This window comes from Mauremys reevesii, unplaced genomic scaffold (assembly GCF_016161935.1).
Source record: "Mauremys reevesii isolate NIE-2019 unplaced genomic scaffold, ASM1616193v1 Contig116, whole genome shotgun sequence".
Classification (NCBI taxonomy): domain Eukaryota; kingdom Metazoa; phylum Chordata; order Testudines; family Geoemydidae; genus Mauremys; species Mauremys reevesii.
The window spans coordinates 20,257-34,894 of record NW_024100734.1 but is presented as its reverse complement, the minus strand read 5'-3'; the positions used below and the strand labels follow the sequence as shown (position 1 = coordinate 34,894).

Genomic DNA, 14,638 nt, shown 5'->3' with positions numbered 1-14,638 from the left:
AGCTGAGCCCTATTATTATTACTAGCATGAATAATGAAGCTGGAGCTTGCATGAAGGAACACGTAAAAAGAACTGACCAAAATAATTCTTCTTTAGAACACTACTGGGGGGTGGGGGGACTTAAGGTGTTTAACAGCAGAGGCCACTAGCCAAAGAACTGCCCCCATGAATCCCTTTCCGTAACACGAGTCAGGTTTTGCAGCTATTAGACATGAGAATAGGTAGAAGAGTGTGACAGAGGCTCAGACTCACAGTGGCGGTGCCTCCTGCTGGCCTTCCTGGGGAATTAGTTCTCACAGTCCAGGAGCGCCCTCTTCTGGCAGTGTCTCACCTGCCGTTACCTGTCCTTTCCAAGTCTCCACCAGGTTAGGCCCCGTGTCCCTCCCAGACCACGGTGCCCTTCCCCGGGTTACTGCTCTCTGGCAGTGCCTCCCCTCCAGGGAACCAGCTACCCCTAATCCCACGACTCACCTCAGTGACCCATTGCCAGTCTTCCTCTAGCCGCTTCCCTCAGGGGCAAAGAGCAGTCTGAACTGGGCACTCATCATTGGCAAGGGGGGGTGGACCTGTTGCCTATTCTTCCCCTGGCTGCCCCTCTGCAGATCTAGTACCTCCTCAAGGCCCTGTTTCAGGCCCTCGGCCTGGAGTTGGTCAGGCCAGAGCTCCCCTGGCTGCCCCTACCTTCCCCAGCACTGCTCTGGCCAAGGTACCCTGTCTAGGCAGCCAGTCCGTCTCTCTCCAAAGTTGGCCCTGGTTGGCTGCCTTCAACCTCCCCCCTGGCCCCTGATTCGCTGCTGACACAGGCCTCTTCAAGGGCTGTTTAACCCCTTGTTCACCAGTGCAGGGCAACTGACCCATCACAAAGAGAAACACTTTAAGCTGCTTTGGAAAAACTTCCTCTTTTTAAAACATGGGGTGTGTGTGTGTGTGTGTGTGTGTGTGGCAATGTTTTATCAATGAGTCACCTTTCAGGCAGGGCTGTCATTGCAGAGCCTGGTGTTTAATGTGGTTCCCCTTACCCCCCAAATTTCTCCTTCCTCTTTCTCTCAGACATGGTGTAGAAGCCAGACAGTCAGATTGAAGGGTGAGATCAGATTGCTTTATGATTAGGATCACTGTCCTAGAGTTTCCCGCCACTAAAGAAGCTGTACGGATATGTAAGACATTGCTCATAAGAGCAGCAAAGAGTCTTGTGGCACCTTATAGACTAACAGACGGTTGGGAGCATGAGCTTTCGTGGGTGAATACCCACTTCGTCGGATGCAGCTGAGAATATGGATCTAATTTCTTTTTATCCCCTCTTACTTAGCACATATGGTAGAAGTTTGGAAGGGTCAGAAATACCCCTGCTTCAGGGCATATACCTACTATAACTTGGTGTCTTTGTGGGTCACAACTGAGGATGCCAAACTCAGGATGAACTGCTGAGAAATAGGGCAGATACACTCCAAGACTGGTGGCTACTCCCTCATAGCAGATACCAAACCAGCAACAAAAGTAAACTGTTTCACCCCACTAGCTAAAAAGAAGAAATAAGAGCCGTTTCCTTAAAGCATTCCAGTTTCTATATCCCCACCAAAAACACTGGGTTCAGAGATGAGTGGTTCTTCACAACCAGTCTCATCAAATAAAAGGTTCTTCTGATCTCAAAGGACCAGCCATGCACCCAAGTCAATGTACAACTAAGATCTTACCAAAAAATCGCACTAATGCTAACCCTTTTGTATCTAAAATCTAAAGTTTTATTCATAAAAAGAAAGAAATAAAAGTGAGAGATAAAATTAGTTGAAGGGATCAACTACAGACAATAATTGCAAAGTTCTTGGTTCAGGCTTCTAGCAGAGATAGTATAAACTGCTGGCTTAAGTCAGGTCTCTGGAGTACATCCACAATCCTTTGTTTGAATCTTCAGGTTTGAAGTCCAGATCCTCCAGAGGAAAGAAGCAGGATTGAAGACAAAATGGACATGTTCCCAGGGCCTTTTATTTCTTCTCCCATGTGGAGGGAATCCCATTATTCTTACTGTGGAAAAGTATAGCAGAAACCATGTCATACACAGAGAGTTAAGGGTTAATGCCTCTTTTACCTGTAAAGGGTTAAGAAGTTCACCTAGCGTAGCTGACACCTGACCAGAGGAACCAATGGGGGGACAGGACGTTTCAAAAGGAAGGAGGGAAGTTCCCTTTGTCTTAGTTCAGTTTCGGTTTTGGCCGGAGTGGAAAAGATCAAGGAACCAGCCTCTTATCAGAGTAGTGAGTATTAGAAAGGAATAAATAGGTTGATGTTTATTTTCTTTGTAACTTGTCTTGGTACCATTAAGGGAATTATCACATTTGGGTATTCTTGTGTGTATTAAGATTTTTGCCCAGGGGAACATCCTCTGTGTTTTCTATCTGTTGTCTGTGAGGTCAGCTGTATGCCGTCTCCCAGAGGTTTTTCTTTTACTTTTCTTTTCTTTAATTAAAAGCCTTCTTTTAAAGTACCTGATTGATCTTTCCTTGTTTTAAGATCCAAGGGGATTGGATCTGGACTCACCAGGAATTGGTGGGGGAAAGGAGGGGGGATGGTTAAATTCTCCTTGTGTTAAGATCCAAGGGGTTGCATCGGTGTTCACCAGGGACTTGGTGAGGAAATCTCTCAAGGCTACCCAGGGAGGAAGGTTTTGGGGAAAGAGGGTGTTCCAGACACTGAGGAATCTGGGTGGTGGCAGCAAGACCAGATCTAAGCTGGTAATTGAGCTTAGAGTTTCTCATGCAGGTCCCCCACATCTGTACCCTAAAGTTCAGAGTGGGGATGGAACCTTGACAAACCATTACCCACATTCCAGTTTGAATATTTACATGACAGTCCACTCAGTGTGATGGGCGTCTCCCATGGTCCATTGTGGGTTAAGTATCCTTTGGATGGGCCACTCAGTTTGAATGGTTCCATGAAGATGTGCAGGCTGATTACCTTGTTAGTTACTCCAGGAGCAAATATTTGAAATACAGATATAGAGCCAATACTCATAGATTGGTTATTAATGACCTCTGTTTCACATGTGTGGGTCCCCGCCACTCCCTAGGGGTGTGCACATGTGTGGGTCCCAGCTGCTCTCTCTCCCCCTCATTGAACAAGGTGTGCAGGGTTACTGCCCTGGGAACTGCAGGGCACCAGTGGACATGGGGCTAATTTGAGGCAGGGCAGGGGCTGACTGGAGGTAGGGTCTGGCTGCAGGCAGGGCAAGGGGAGCAGGGCTGGCTGGAGACAGGGGTGTGTAGGATGGGCTGGCTTCAGGCAAGGCTGCAGGGGGGTGCAGCAGGGGTTGGCAGGGCTGGAGACAGAGGAGTGCGGGACTAGCTCGCGTCAGGCAGGGGGGTGCCGCGGGGGTTGGCTGGAGACAGGGAAGGGGGTGCGGGGCTGGCTGCAGGCAGGGTAGGAGGATACAGGGCTGGTGTGGGCAGGGCAGGGGGTGCAGGGCTGGTGCGAGCAGGGAAGGGGGTGCAGCAGAGGTAGATGGAACCCCAGCCCTTTAAATAGCCCCCAAGCCCCCCAGTATCCCAGGGCTCTGGGGTCTATTTAAAGGGCCCAGGGCTCCCCTGCTTCAACCCCGCCCCTGACCTTTTAAATATCTGGAGGAGCCCTGGGGAAGCGGCAGGACTCTGGGGGCTATTTAAAGGACCAGGGTGGCAGAGGCAGCTGGAGCCCCAGCCCTTTAAATATCCCCCAGAACCCCCCCACACACACACACTCCAGGGTTCTGGGGACTATTTAAAGGGCCAGGAGCTCCAGCCGGGAGAGCTGGGCTGCAGGGCAAGGGCTTGCCGTGCTCTGGATGGGGTCGCGGGGCCGCAAGTCCTGCAGCGCTTTGGCCAGAGCTGCGGGGCCATGGGGCTTGCCGGGCTTCAGCCGGAGCTCCGGCCGGGGCCACAGGGCTTGCTGCGCTCTCAGCCGGAGCTCCCGCCGGGATCCCGGGACCACAAGGCTTCCTCGCTCCAGTCGGCGCTCTGGCCAGGGGAGCAGGGCCACGGAAGACCCCAGGGGTCCGCAGCCGGCAGGGGTGGCTCTAGCCATTTCGCTGCCCCAAGCACGGTGGCACACCGCGGGGGGCACTCTGTTGGTCGCCAGTCCTGCGGACGTGCCTGCAGAGGGTCTGCTGGTCCTGCGGCTCCGGTGGACCTCCCGCAGACGTGCCTGCGGATGCTCCACCAAAGCCGCGGGACCAGCGGACCCTCCACAGGCAGCCTGCGGGAGGTCCACCGGAGCCGCCTGCCGCCCTCCCGGCGACCGGAAAAGCGCCCCCCGCAGGCATGCTGCCCCGGGCCCGGAGCCGCCCCTGGCAGCCAGGGTAAGTAAAACAAATTAAAAAGGCACCTAAGGCTTGGTGCCCTCTTAGGCCGAGGCCCCATTCGGGGAAATGAAGCGAATAGGCCTATAGCGGGCCCTGGCCCCAGGCCCCCTGAATCCTCTGGGCGGCCCTGGTTCCCTGGGCAGGACCGAGTCACCCAGCACCGCACCTGCAACAAGAAATAAAATATACTAGTTGTATGTAGTCTGAGCGCTCACCACTATAACCTTAGACAAGTAGATTGAGAGAGAGGCAATAGGGGGACAGAAAGAGAAACTGCACAGAGAGGGAGAGAAAGATGGGAATAGGGAGGCAGTGTGTGTTTGTGTGTGTACAAAGAGAGAGAGAGAGAGAGATTCGGGCTCAATGGGACAAGCTCTAGGACCAACTACCTGGATATAGAGTGAAAACAAAAAGTCCGAACATCAACCGTTTGCTCATAGTTTTAAGCAAAGTGGCTCCGATTTCAGTTCCGCCCTGAACCCTTCAGCCCTGAAGAGACAGCGTCCTTCCTGAATGTGACAGACTCGCCCAACTTCTGCAGCCACTGGCCTAATGAGGGGCGTATGTGGAACTCAGAGCCCTCGGAACGAACCGTGGTTGTTTTTGCTTGTAAACGGTGTCCTCGCCTTCCTCAACCCTCCTTTAACGTGTCTTGATTTGCTGGTAAGTGCGACTCTTTGCAGGCGGTTACATTAAGTTGGAAGCACAGTGACTGGTTGTACATAGAGTAAATTACATGTCAGAGAAATCTAGGACCCCACCTCCCTACAACCAATTTCTCAACAATTCTTGGTTATTGGTGCACAGTGAGGAGAGAGTCCCATGGATTTTTTCCCAGAAGAAATTGCGCTTCTAGCTTTCGTGCCTCGGAAAATCCCCGCTTCCACAAACATCACATTTAAAGATTCAAATTAAATCACTCGCCAAAGACCCCCTTCCCTCCCGCCAGGATAAATTACATTTGAGTGCGCACACACAGCTCATTCAGGGAAAGTCTGGGTTAATGCACAAAGGCTTCAAAGGATTTCCTGAATATCTGAAAACAAAACAAGCAAAAAAACCCAAAACCAAGGAATAGTCCGGTGGCACCTTACAACAAACTCCAAAAAGTTCCCAAGCAGAATTTTCTTAACTGAATTTTACAGCGAGGCAAAGGATTATCAAGGGAAGTACTTGTACCCGGGCTTGTCTGGCATATGGTGAAATCCACATTTTTTACTTCTACTGCTAAAATCAAATCCTTCCAAGCCTACATATAAGGCTTGTAGAGGATTGATTTCATGGATTATTTGGCAAGGTTTATGGCTGGCTGCCAGCCTGGTGCCAACTCTCCTGCTTTTCCAACCCGGCAGGACTGGCTATGGCAGAGTTACAACCACTAATACTGACAGTACTTTACACTAAGCAGGTTTTAAATGGTGAAATCTAGTGATTTTTTTTCCTTAGGAAGCAAAGAAACACTTTCCGCAGACTCTTGTAACTAAGGAATGGCTTGTAGGAATAACCGAGTTCTTACAATAACCTCTTCTGGAGACAAGTAACAGAGTTACACAGATTTTCAAGGTCAAAAGGAAGAATGATGCACATGCAGTTTGACCTCCTGCATAACAGAGGCCAGAACATTTCTCTCAATGACTCCTGCTCCAAACCAATAACTGATGATTCCTCTGGAGAAATGCGAGAAATTCCATGTGAAAATAACCCTCCCCTCGTCTAGAGAAACATCTGAATGGCTCGTGGAGGAGAGGTCCATCGATAGTTAGTAGCCAAGATGGGCAGGGATGCAGCCCCATGCTCTTTGTGTCCCTCAGCCTCTGACTGCCAGAAGCTGGGACTGGACGACAGGGGACGGATCACTCGATAATTGTCCTGTTCTGAAGCACTGGCACTGGCTACTGTTGGAAGAGAGGACGCTAGGCTGGATGGACCATTTGCCTTACTGAGCCAGATCATTCTTATGGTTTTTTCAAAATTACTTGCATGATTTATTATCTCTTCAAGGGGGCACGCCTGCCATTCTGGGAATTACATTTTACGCTGTGTTTTATTTTGAATCCAACACTCCCCTGGAGAGTCTTTCGGGACTCTCGTGTCATACAGAGAAGGAAGGAGGGAAATCACAGAGAGGACTCTTTTACATCATACACTTTCTTTTAATAAACAAAGAGGAGGAAGAACTATTTTCATAATTGGATAAAGGGACTAGCCGTTATCTTTATGACACTGCTCTGCCAAGTTCAGTTCCTTCTGCTCTTCCCACGTCTGGGAGAATCTTTCCGTTTCTTTCCCTGTGTGGTGTTATACCCACCATGCTGTGCAAACCACGCCGGATGCGTTATTATCTCAGTTATGTAAATGTGAGTTAATACATGTATGAATTTACAACCTTTTAATAAAAAATATTTGTTGTCAATAAAACAAATCACCCCACAAATCCTGGAAAATCGTAACAGGATTTCCTGAAGCTGGAAACATGCTGTAGAAGTTATTGGTCGAGGTTCCGATCTCTGTCCCATCACCGCAACTCTGGCCGGGCTCTCAGCTGCTGTGTGAAGTGTTTCAGTTTCACTGAAATCAGCATCCATCCATCCAGCTCTCTCTTTCTGTCCGTCAGGCTTTCCGTTTAACCAGCGTCTTATGCAAGTAAGTCCCTCTGATTTCCTGATGAGGCAAAGAATTCAAGTTAATGTCTAAATATTGTATCTATTGCACAGTGTCAGCTTCAAACAAAACTGTTTGAAAACCTGAGTGGGTAGAAGAGCCAGGTAGCAGACGGTTTCACAGAGGACTCAGAAGCAAACACCACTCCCCGCCCCTCATTTCCTCTGGGTTTGGGCGTTTGGTTCAGATTCGCCCCTCTGCACTTTTCAGGGCGGCATGTCATGTGGGTCGGTTTATAACATTCAGCCAACAATCCCCTTGCTTCGCTGTTGTGTTTTCACCGCCTCTTTGTGACTCTAAGCGCAGAGTCCTCTGAACAATGGAAATGAGTTTTCTTCTAACCCTTTTTATATTCACTCTGTATCCAGGTATTTGAGCTGCTAGCTTTGTTCATGCAGCCTGGCTCACTGCTAATTAAACCCCCTCTTTTCTGCTCCCAAAAACAGAACCAATCCACCAGCTGTCTCTGTTTCTCTGCAGCGCTCCCAGTCCCTCCTTTTCAGTCTACCTATCTAGGTACCTAGTTTTATTCTCTCTCTTTCCCTCTCTCGGTTCGGCACTCCACTTGTCTGGAACTGATACATTGTATTTATTTATTTCTTGTCGCAGGTGCTGCGCTGGGTGACTCGGTCAGTCAAGGAACCCCAAGTGTCTGGAGTAGAAGGAGGCTCAGTGACATTCAGCTTTTCCTACAATACCACCGATTCTCACGGGCGTCTATCTCTACTGGTACCGACAGTCTCTAACCAAGCCCGCAGTACATTCTGCGGAGAGGGCGGCTGTCGCTGCTTATAGCGAAAATGCGGATTTTGCCCAGGAGAGGTTTTCTTCCCAGACTGATGAGAGCTCCACAGCCCTGGAGCTGGCGGACACAGCGGTGTATCTCTGTGTCTTGCAGCAGACACAGTGACAGAGCCACAGAGCAGAGCTGTATGAAAACCCTCCCTTCCTTCCCATTCACCAGCACTGCACTGGGAGAGACCAGAGACAGGCGTCCCCAAAGCCCCGCGGTCTCCCCCCAGTCAGAGGTACAGATACAGCTCCGCGTGACAGGCAGGGCCTGTCCCAGGCCCACATCCTGCTGGAATATGGTTATAATAATTGGAGATATACCAATCTCCTAGACCTGGAAGGGACCTTGAAAGGTCATTGATTCCAGCCCCCTGCCTTCGCTAGCAGGACCAAGTACTGATTTTTGCCCCAGATCCCTAAGTGGCCCCCTCAAGGATTGAACTCACAACCCTGGGTTTAGCAAGCCAATGCTCAAACCACTGAGCTATCCCTCCTTGCTATGTTTTGCTCCCTTCCCCAGTTAAATTCTGTTTCACCCATTGAGACTTGGGAAATGACTAGCGAAGAGATTTTAAAGGTTTTAGCTGCTTAACAATGCAGAGAAGCACCTAGGGACGGATTTTAAAAAGTATTTAAGTGCCTCCTGGGATTTTCAAAAGTATCTAGGCACCTAACACCCATTGAAATCAATGCGATTGAGACACCTATTTGGTTTTGAAAATTCCACTAGATGCCTAAATGTCTTTAATACCGGCACCTCTAGAGCAATGGCTCTCAACCTTTCCAGACTACAGTGCCCCTTTCAGGAGTCTGATTCGTCTTATGGACCTCCAAATTTCACTTCACTTAAAAACTACTTGCTTACAAACTCAGACATAAAAACACAAAGGTCACAGCCACACTATTACTGAAAAAAATGTTTCACTTTCTCCCTTTGTCTGTGTGAAGTTTTAGTTTCTACTGACTTGGCTAGTGCTTTTGATGTAGCCTGTTGTAAAACTAGGCAAATATCTAGATGAGTTGATGTATCCCCTGGAAGGTCTCTGTGCCCACCTGGTTGAGACCCACTGCCCCAAGGGGAGTTTTGAAAGGACCTACGGTAGATTTATAAAAGGTTTTAAGCACGTTAACAGGCAGACAGTTGCTATCTACATCGCTATACATCCAAATACCACCAAAATCTGCTCTTTGGTGGGATTTTCAAAATTTCTTTACCAGGTTAGGTGCCTAATTCCTCTCGGCTTTTCATTGGCATGTCTAAGTGCTATAGTGAGTTATAACAATAGCTTGTTTATCAGCACCCACCACAAACACTGGGGAATCCCTTCTGTCCCAATAATAAGGAAATCCCCTAAGATGCTGGTGAAGTCGCAGGGAGTGAATTATAATGCTCCCTGGATGAAGGTGACTGATAATTAACTGCAGAGCCTGTACTTATGTCAGGGTGATTACAATTACCTGCCAACGAACACAGCAGCAACAATTCATCCAGACAGGTGAGAAGTCTTTAGGGCAGGGGTGACCCTTTTATAATTCTGTGTTTGTTCGGTGCCTGTCACAATGAGGTCCTGCTCTAAGCCCAGCCCTCCTAGAAGACACTTAAATAACTCAGAATTCTTAGCATAACCGGGTCCGGCCCAGGACAGGGGCTGTGTTGACAATAATCAATCATAACCCTGAGCTTACAGAAGGCGCGTTCTGTGGGGAGGACCAGTGAGATGATTGTTTGTAAAGAATCGATAAACCAACACTTTGTTCAAAGCGCGTAATCAGGCCTGGCTGTTAGGAATCATCTGTTTAAAGCAGATGCCTGAAGCAGCTAAATACCACATCGATAAACACACGGATTGTAAGGGGGGGGGGGGGGCGGACCCTTGTGACGGTGGAGGAGGCTGTCCTTTATAACACCGGAGAGAAAATGTCACCCAACGATTCTTACTTGCAGCCCCTCCTTGGTGGCTGAACTAGAGCAACGTGAAATTCCATTTAAAAATAAGACTTTGTGGTCTCAGAACGGTCTCTGAAATGGCTTTCCTGCTGGCTTTTGGTATTTTATTGCAGGGTTTCTTACATCCACTAGTGGGCGCCCTGGCTTACAGATGGTGACATTTCACATTACATTAGATATTTCTTTCTATAACAATATCTGAGTCAGAAACTGAGACGTTTCCTTGTGACTTCAACATCATTAGACGGGCGAGGATGAGAGGAGGAGGTCACAGAAAGAGCAGATCTAAGTTTGAAAACCGGAATTAACATTTAATAAAAACGAAGAGGAATAACTTTATAATTAACCAAAGACTCCCAGAAAGGATGGAAGATAACCTTATGCTGCAAAATGTTTTACTGCTTGGCTCTACAGCTCTGTTTTCTGCTTGATTTCTCAGGTGAGAAATGTTTAGTTTGACTGAGTTTATATGTAGTTAAGGTTTTATAAAACGTAAGACCTACAGAATTCCTGTTGTTACAGGATTTCAAAGACCTAAAGAGAGTGAAGCACCCAGCTTCCTTATGGGCACACCAAATATTTAAGAAAAACAGAATATTTGAACTAGCACAACAAAATTCATCCAAATTATCTGTAGGAAATCCTTGCCCTCTTAAAACACAATACTTGATTTAACAATGGAAACCAGTTTCTGTATAAGATATTATTTGAAATTACAGACATGGTAGAAAGGAAAAGGAAAGTTCTTTAATGACTCTTTATTGCCTTTACAGGTTTTGTTCAAGGTGATTCTGTGTTTCAGTCTCCTCTGGAGGTGACAGTCTCAGAGGGACACGATGTATTATTACACTGTAATTTCACCACTATTTCTAACAGCCCGAATCTCTTCTGGTACCGCCAGTATCCGAACCAACCACCCCAGCATATACTGAAAGCCTATAAATCTCCTGCTGCGAAGAACACGTTCATCTCTGGAAAATTCTCAACAGTTCTGTTCGACGCTAATAAGACGGTGCCCTTGAAGATTGAGGCTGTTTCCCTCCAAGACAAAGCCGTGTATTACTGTGCTCTGAGTCCCACACTGGGGCAGAGTTGTATCTCCGGCGTTACAAGAAGTGATCGAGGTGCTCACACACACCGAGGGTGTCAGAGACTGTTTTTCTACGACCCTTCTCTGCCAAGTTCAGTTCCTTCTGCTCTTCCCATGTCTGGGAGGATCTTTCCGTTTCTACCCCTGTGTAGTGTTTTATCCACCATGCTGTGCAAACCGAGCCCGATGCGTTATCATCTTAATTATATATATGTTAGTTAATACATGCATTAATTTACAACCTTTAAATAAAAATATTTGTTGTAAATAAAAGAAATCACGCCACAAATCCTGGAAAATCGTAACAGGATTTCCCGAAGCTGGAAACATGCTGTAGAATACATTGAGCGAGGTTCTGATTTCTGTCCCAACACCGCAACTCTGGCCGGGTTCTTAGATGCGTTAAAGCATTTCAGTTCCACTGAAATCAGCATCCATCCAGCCAGCTCTCTCTGTCCGTCAGGCTTTCTGTTTAACCAGCTTCTTATGCAAGTAAGTCCCTCTGATTTCCCGATGAGGCAAAGAATTCAATTTCATACCTAAACATTATATCCATTGCATAGTCACAGCTACAAACAAAACTTTTTGAAAACTCGAGTGGGTAGAAGAGCCAGGTAGCAGACGGTTTCACAGAGGAATTATAAGCAAATACCACTCCCCTCCCCTCATTTCCTCTGGGTTTGGGCGTTGGGGTCAGATTCGCCCCGCCCCCTCGACTTTTCCGGGAGGAATCTGGGTCATTTTAACACATTTAGCCAATGGTTCTGTTGCTTCACTGTTGTGTTTTCACTGCCCCTTTGTGACTCTCAAACCAGGATCCGCTTTGCTCAAACCATGAGCACGAGTTTGATGCTGAGCTTTTTTATCGTTACTCTGTGCCCAGGTAATTGTGATTTTTGGTTTTGTTCAGGCAGCCCGTCCCGTTGCTAAATAGTTTCTCCCTAAAATAGGAACCATTGCTTTTAACTATCCGCTCCCGCCCCCCGCCTGCCTTTTCCTCTGCAGTACTCTTCCTTTTCTCTTTGTCTGTCTGTCTGTCTGTCTATCTCTCTCTGTGTTTAGGTTGGACACTCTGACTTTACATAACTGGTATATTTCTTGTTGCAGGTGCTGTGCTGGGTGACTCGATCCAGTCCAACAAACCCGAAGTGTCTGCAGGAGCAGGGGACAATGTGACACTCAGCTGTTCTTACAATACCAGCTATTCTGATGTTTATCTCTACTGGTACCGACAGTTTCCTGGCCAAGGCCCACAGTACGTTCTCCGAATAGGTGCCAAGGCCTACAGCTCTGTCCGTGATTTTGCAGAGTTTGCCAAGAAGAGATTTACTCCCCAGGCTAATGATACCTCTACAGTTGTGACTGTCACAGCCCTGGAGCTGGCGGACACAGCGGTGTATTACTGCGCCCTGCAGAGGGCACAGTGACAGAGCCTCATCCCAGAGCTGTGCAAAAACCCTCCCTTCCTTCACATTAGATTGTCCCCTGTATTTTTTCTGTCTCCTCTTCAAACTCTTTGAGGCAGAGGTGGCATTAATAGGTTGCATAGCCTGGGACCTAGTACAATGGGGCCCCACTCTCCCCTGCGTCTGTCTCCTCCTGTTGTCCTTGTCTTATACTCAGATTGTGAGATCTTGGGGGAAGGGACTCTTTTGTTTTGTATTTGTACAGCACCTGGCACCATGGACTGGAGGGTTCTACACATCCTCCTACTAAGTAATAGAACCCTTCACTGGGGGCAGGGAGGCCACTCTGTTTACAGAGAAGAGTTGTCAGCAGATCTCTCACTTACCAGAAGCAAGGAACAGGTAAGGAGGAAATGCTGGAAAAGCCACTTTGGCAAACTGTCTGTGCCAAAGGGTAGAAAGTTAAAATATCTCCCAGCTTGGATGAAGCTTGAAAGAGACCCAAAGAAGAGAACCCTGGGAGAAAATTATAAGCCCTCATGGAGAAGCAGACCCTGCCCTAGCCATTGTGATCCTCACACTGAAGTAATTGTGGCAAAGTATGTTTAAAGGAGACTGAGTCAATGGGTGTTAGGCAACTTTTAAAATCAGACTAGGAACCTGTTTGTATCTTTAGATGCCCAAAAGTCTTGGAAAGTCTGACCCTAAATGACTTGTCCAATGTAAAATGGGAAATCTGTGGTAGAACAGGAACTTAACCCAGATCTCAACATCCCACTCTAGTGCACTCAGTGAGAGATGGCAATTTCATGCATTTCTGGGAGCTTACTGTATTAAATGTATGCATCACTGTGAGCCAGGGGTTGTATGCAATTCCATGGGGAGAGACCACAGCTCCCCAGGACCCGAGAACAATGGGGAGGGGGTGGATGAGGAAAATTCCTTCTGCTTCTAACACATCCCAGTAGGCACCAACTCCTAGAGACTTGCATGTACTGATTCAAGCTGGATGCTGTGCAGACCACCACCCAGAGAATGGATTTTTAATAAACAGCCTGAGTTTAAACTGACTCAGGGCCCTTTTAAAAAATTCTTGGACAACAAGTGTCTTCAAGTCACCAGGGCCTGATGAAATGCATCCTAGAATCCTCAAGGAACTGACTGAGGAGATAGCTGAGCCTTTAGCTAGTACGTTTGAAAAGTCATGGAAGACACGGAGATTCCAGAAGACTGGAAAAGGGCAAATCTAGTGCCCATCTATAAAAGGAAATAAGGACAACCCAGGGAATTACAGACCATTTAGCTTAACTTCTGTACCCAGAAAGATAATGGAGCAAATAATTAAGGAATCAATTTGGAAACATCTAGAAGATAACAAGGTGATAAGTAATAGTCAGCATGGATTTGTCAAGAACAAATCATGTCAGACCAATCTGATAGCTTTCTTTGACAGGGTAACAAGCCTTGTGGATATGGGGAAGTGGTAGATGTGTCTAGACTTTAGTGTCTAGACTTTAGTAAGGCTTTTAATACAGTCTCCCATGATCTTCTCATTAAGAAACTAGAAATGAAACCTAGATGGAGCTACTATAAGGTTGGTGCAAAACTGGTTGGAAAACTGTTCCCAGAGCATAGTAATCAGTGGTTCACAGTCAGGCTGGAAAGGCATAACAAGTGGGGTCCCGCAGGATCAGTTCTGGCTCTGGCTCTTTTCAATATATTCATCAATGATTTACATAATGGCATAGAGTAGAGTTATAAAGTCTGTGGATGATATGAAGCTGGGAAGGGTTGCCAGAGCTTTGGCTGATAGGATGAAAATTCAAAATGATCTGAACAAACTGGAGAAATGATCTGAGGTAAATAGGATGAAATTCAATAAGGACAAATGCAAAGTGCTCCACTTAGGAAGGAACAATCAGTTGCACACATACAAAATGGGTAATGACTGCCTAGGTAGGAATTCTGCAGAAAGGGATCTGGGGTCATAGTAGACCACAGTGTAACACTGTTGCAAAAAAGCAAACATAATTCTGGGATGTATTAGCAGGAGTGTTGTAAGTAAGACACGAAGTAATTCTTCCACTCTACTCCGCACTGATTAGGCCTCAACTAGAGCCTTGTGTCCAGTTCTGGGTGCCACATTTCAGAAAAGATGTGGACAAATTGGAGAAATTCCAGAGAAGAGCAACAAAAATGATTAAAGGTCTAGAAAACCTGACCAAGAAGGAAGATTGAGAGAATTGGGTTTGTTTAGTCTGGAGAAGAGAGGACTGAGAGGGGACATGATAGTTTTCAAGTACCTTAAAGGTTGTTACAAGGAGGAGGGAGAAAAATTATTCTCCTTAACCTCTGATGATAGTACAAGAAGCAATGGGCTTAAATTGCAGCAAGGGAGGTTTAGGTTGGAA

At 47.1% G+C, this 14,638-nt stretch overlaps 1 gene segment (V, D, J or C); it reads left to right on the top strand.

Annotated features, from left to right (window-relative positions):
• Positions 1–11,588: 11,588 nt before the first annotated feature.
• On the top strand, positions 11,589–12,248 carry LOC120392779. The segment is given in 2 exon segments: positions 11,589–11,704; positions 11,929–12,248. Coding segments are annotated over 2 exon segments (369 nt in total).
• The last annotated feature ends 2,390 nt before the right edge of the window (positions 12,249–14,638 follow it).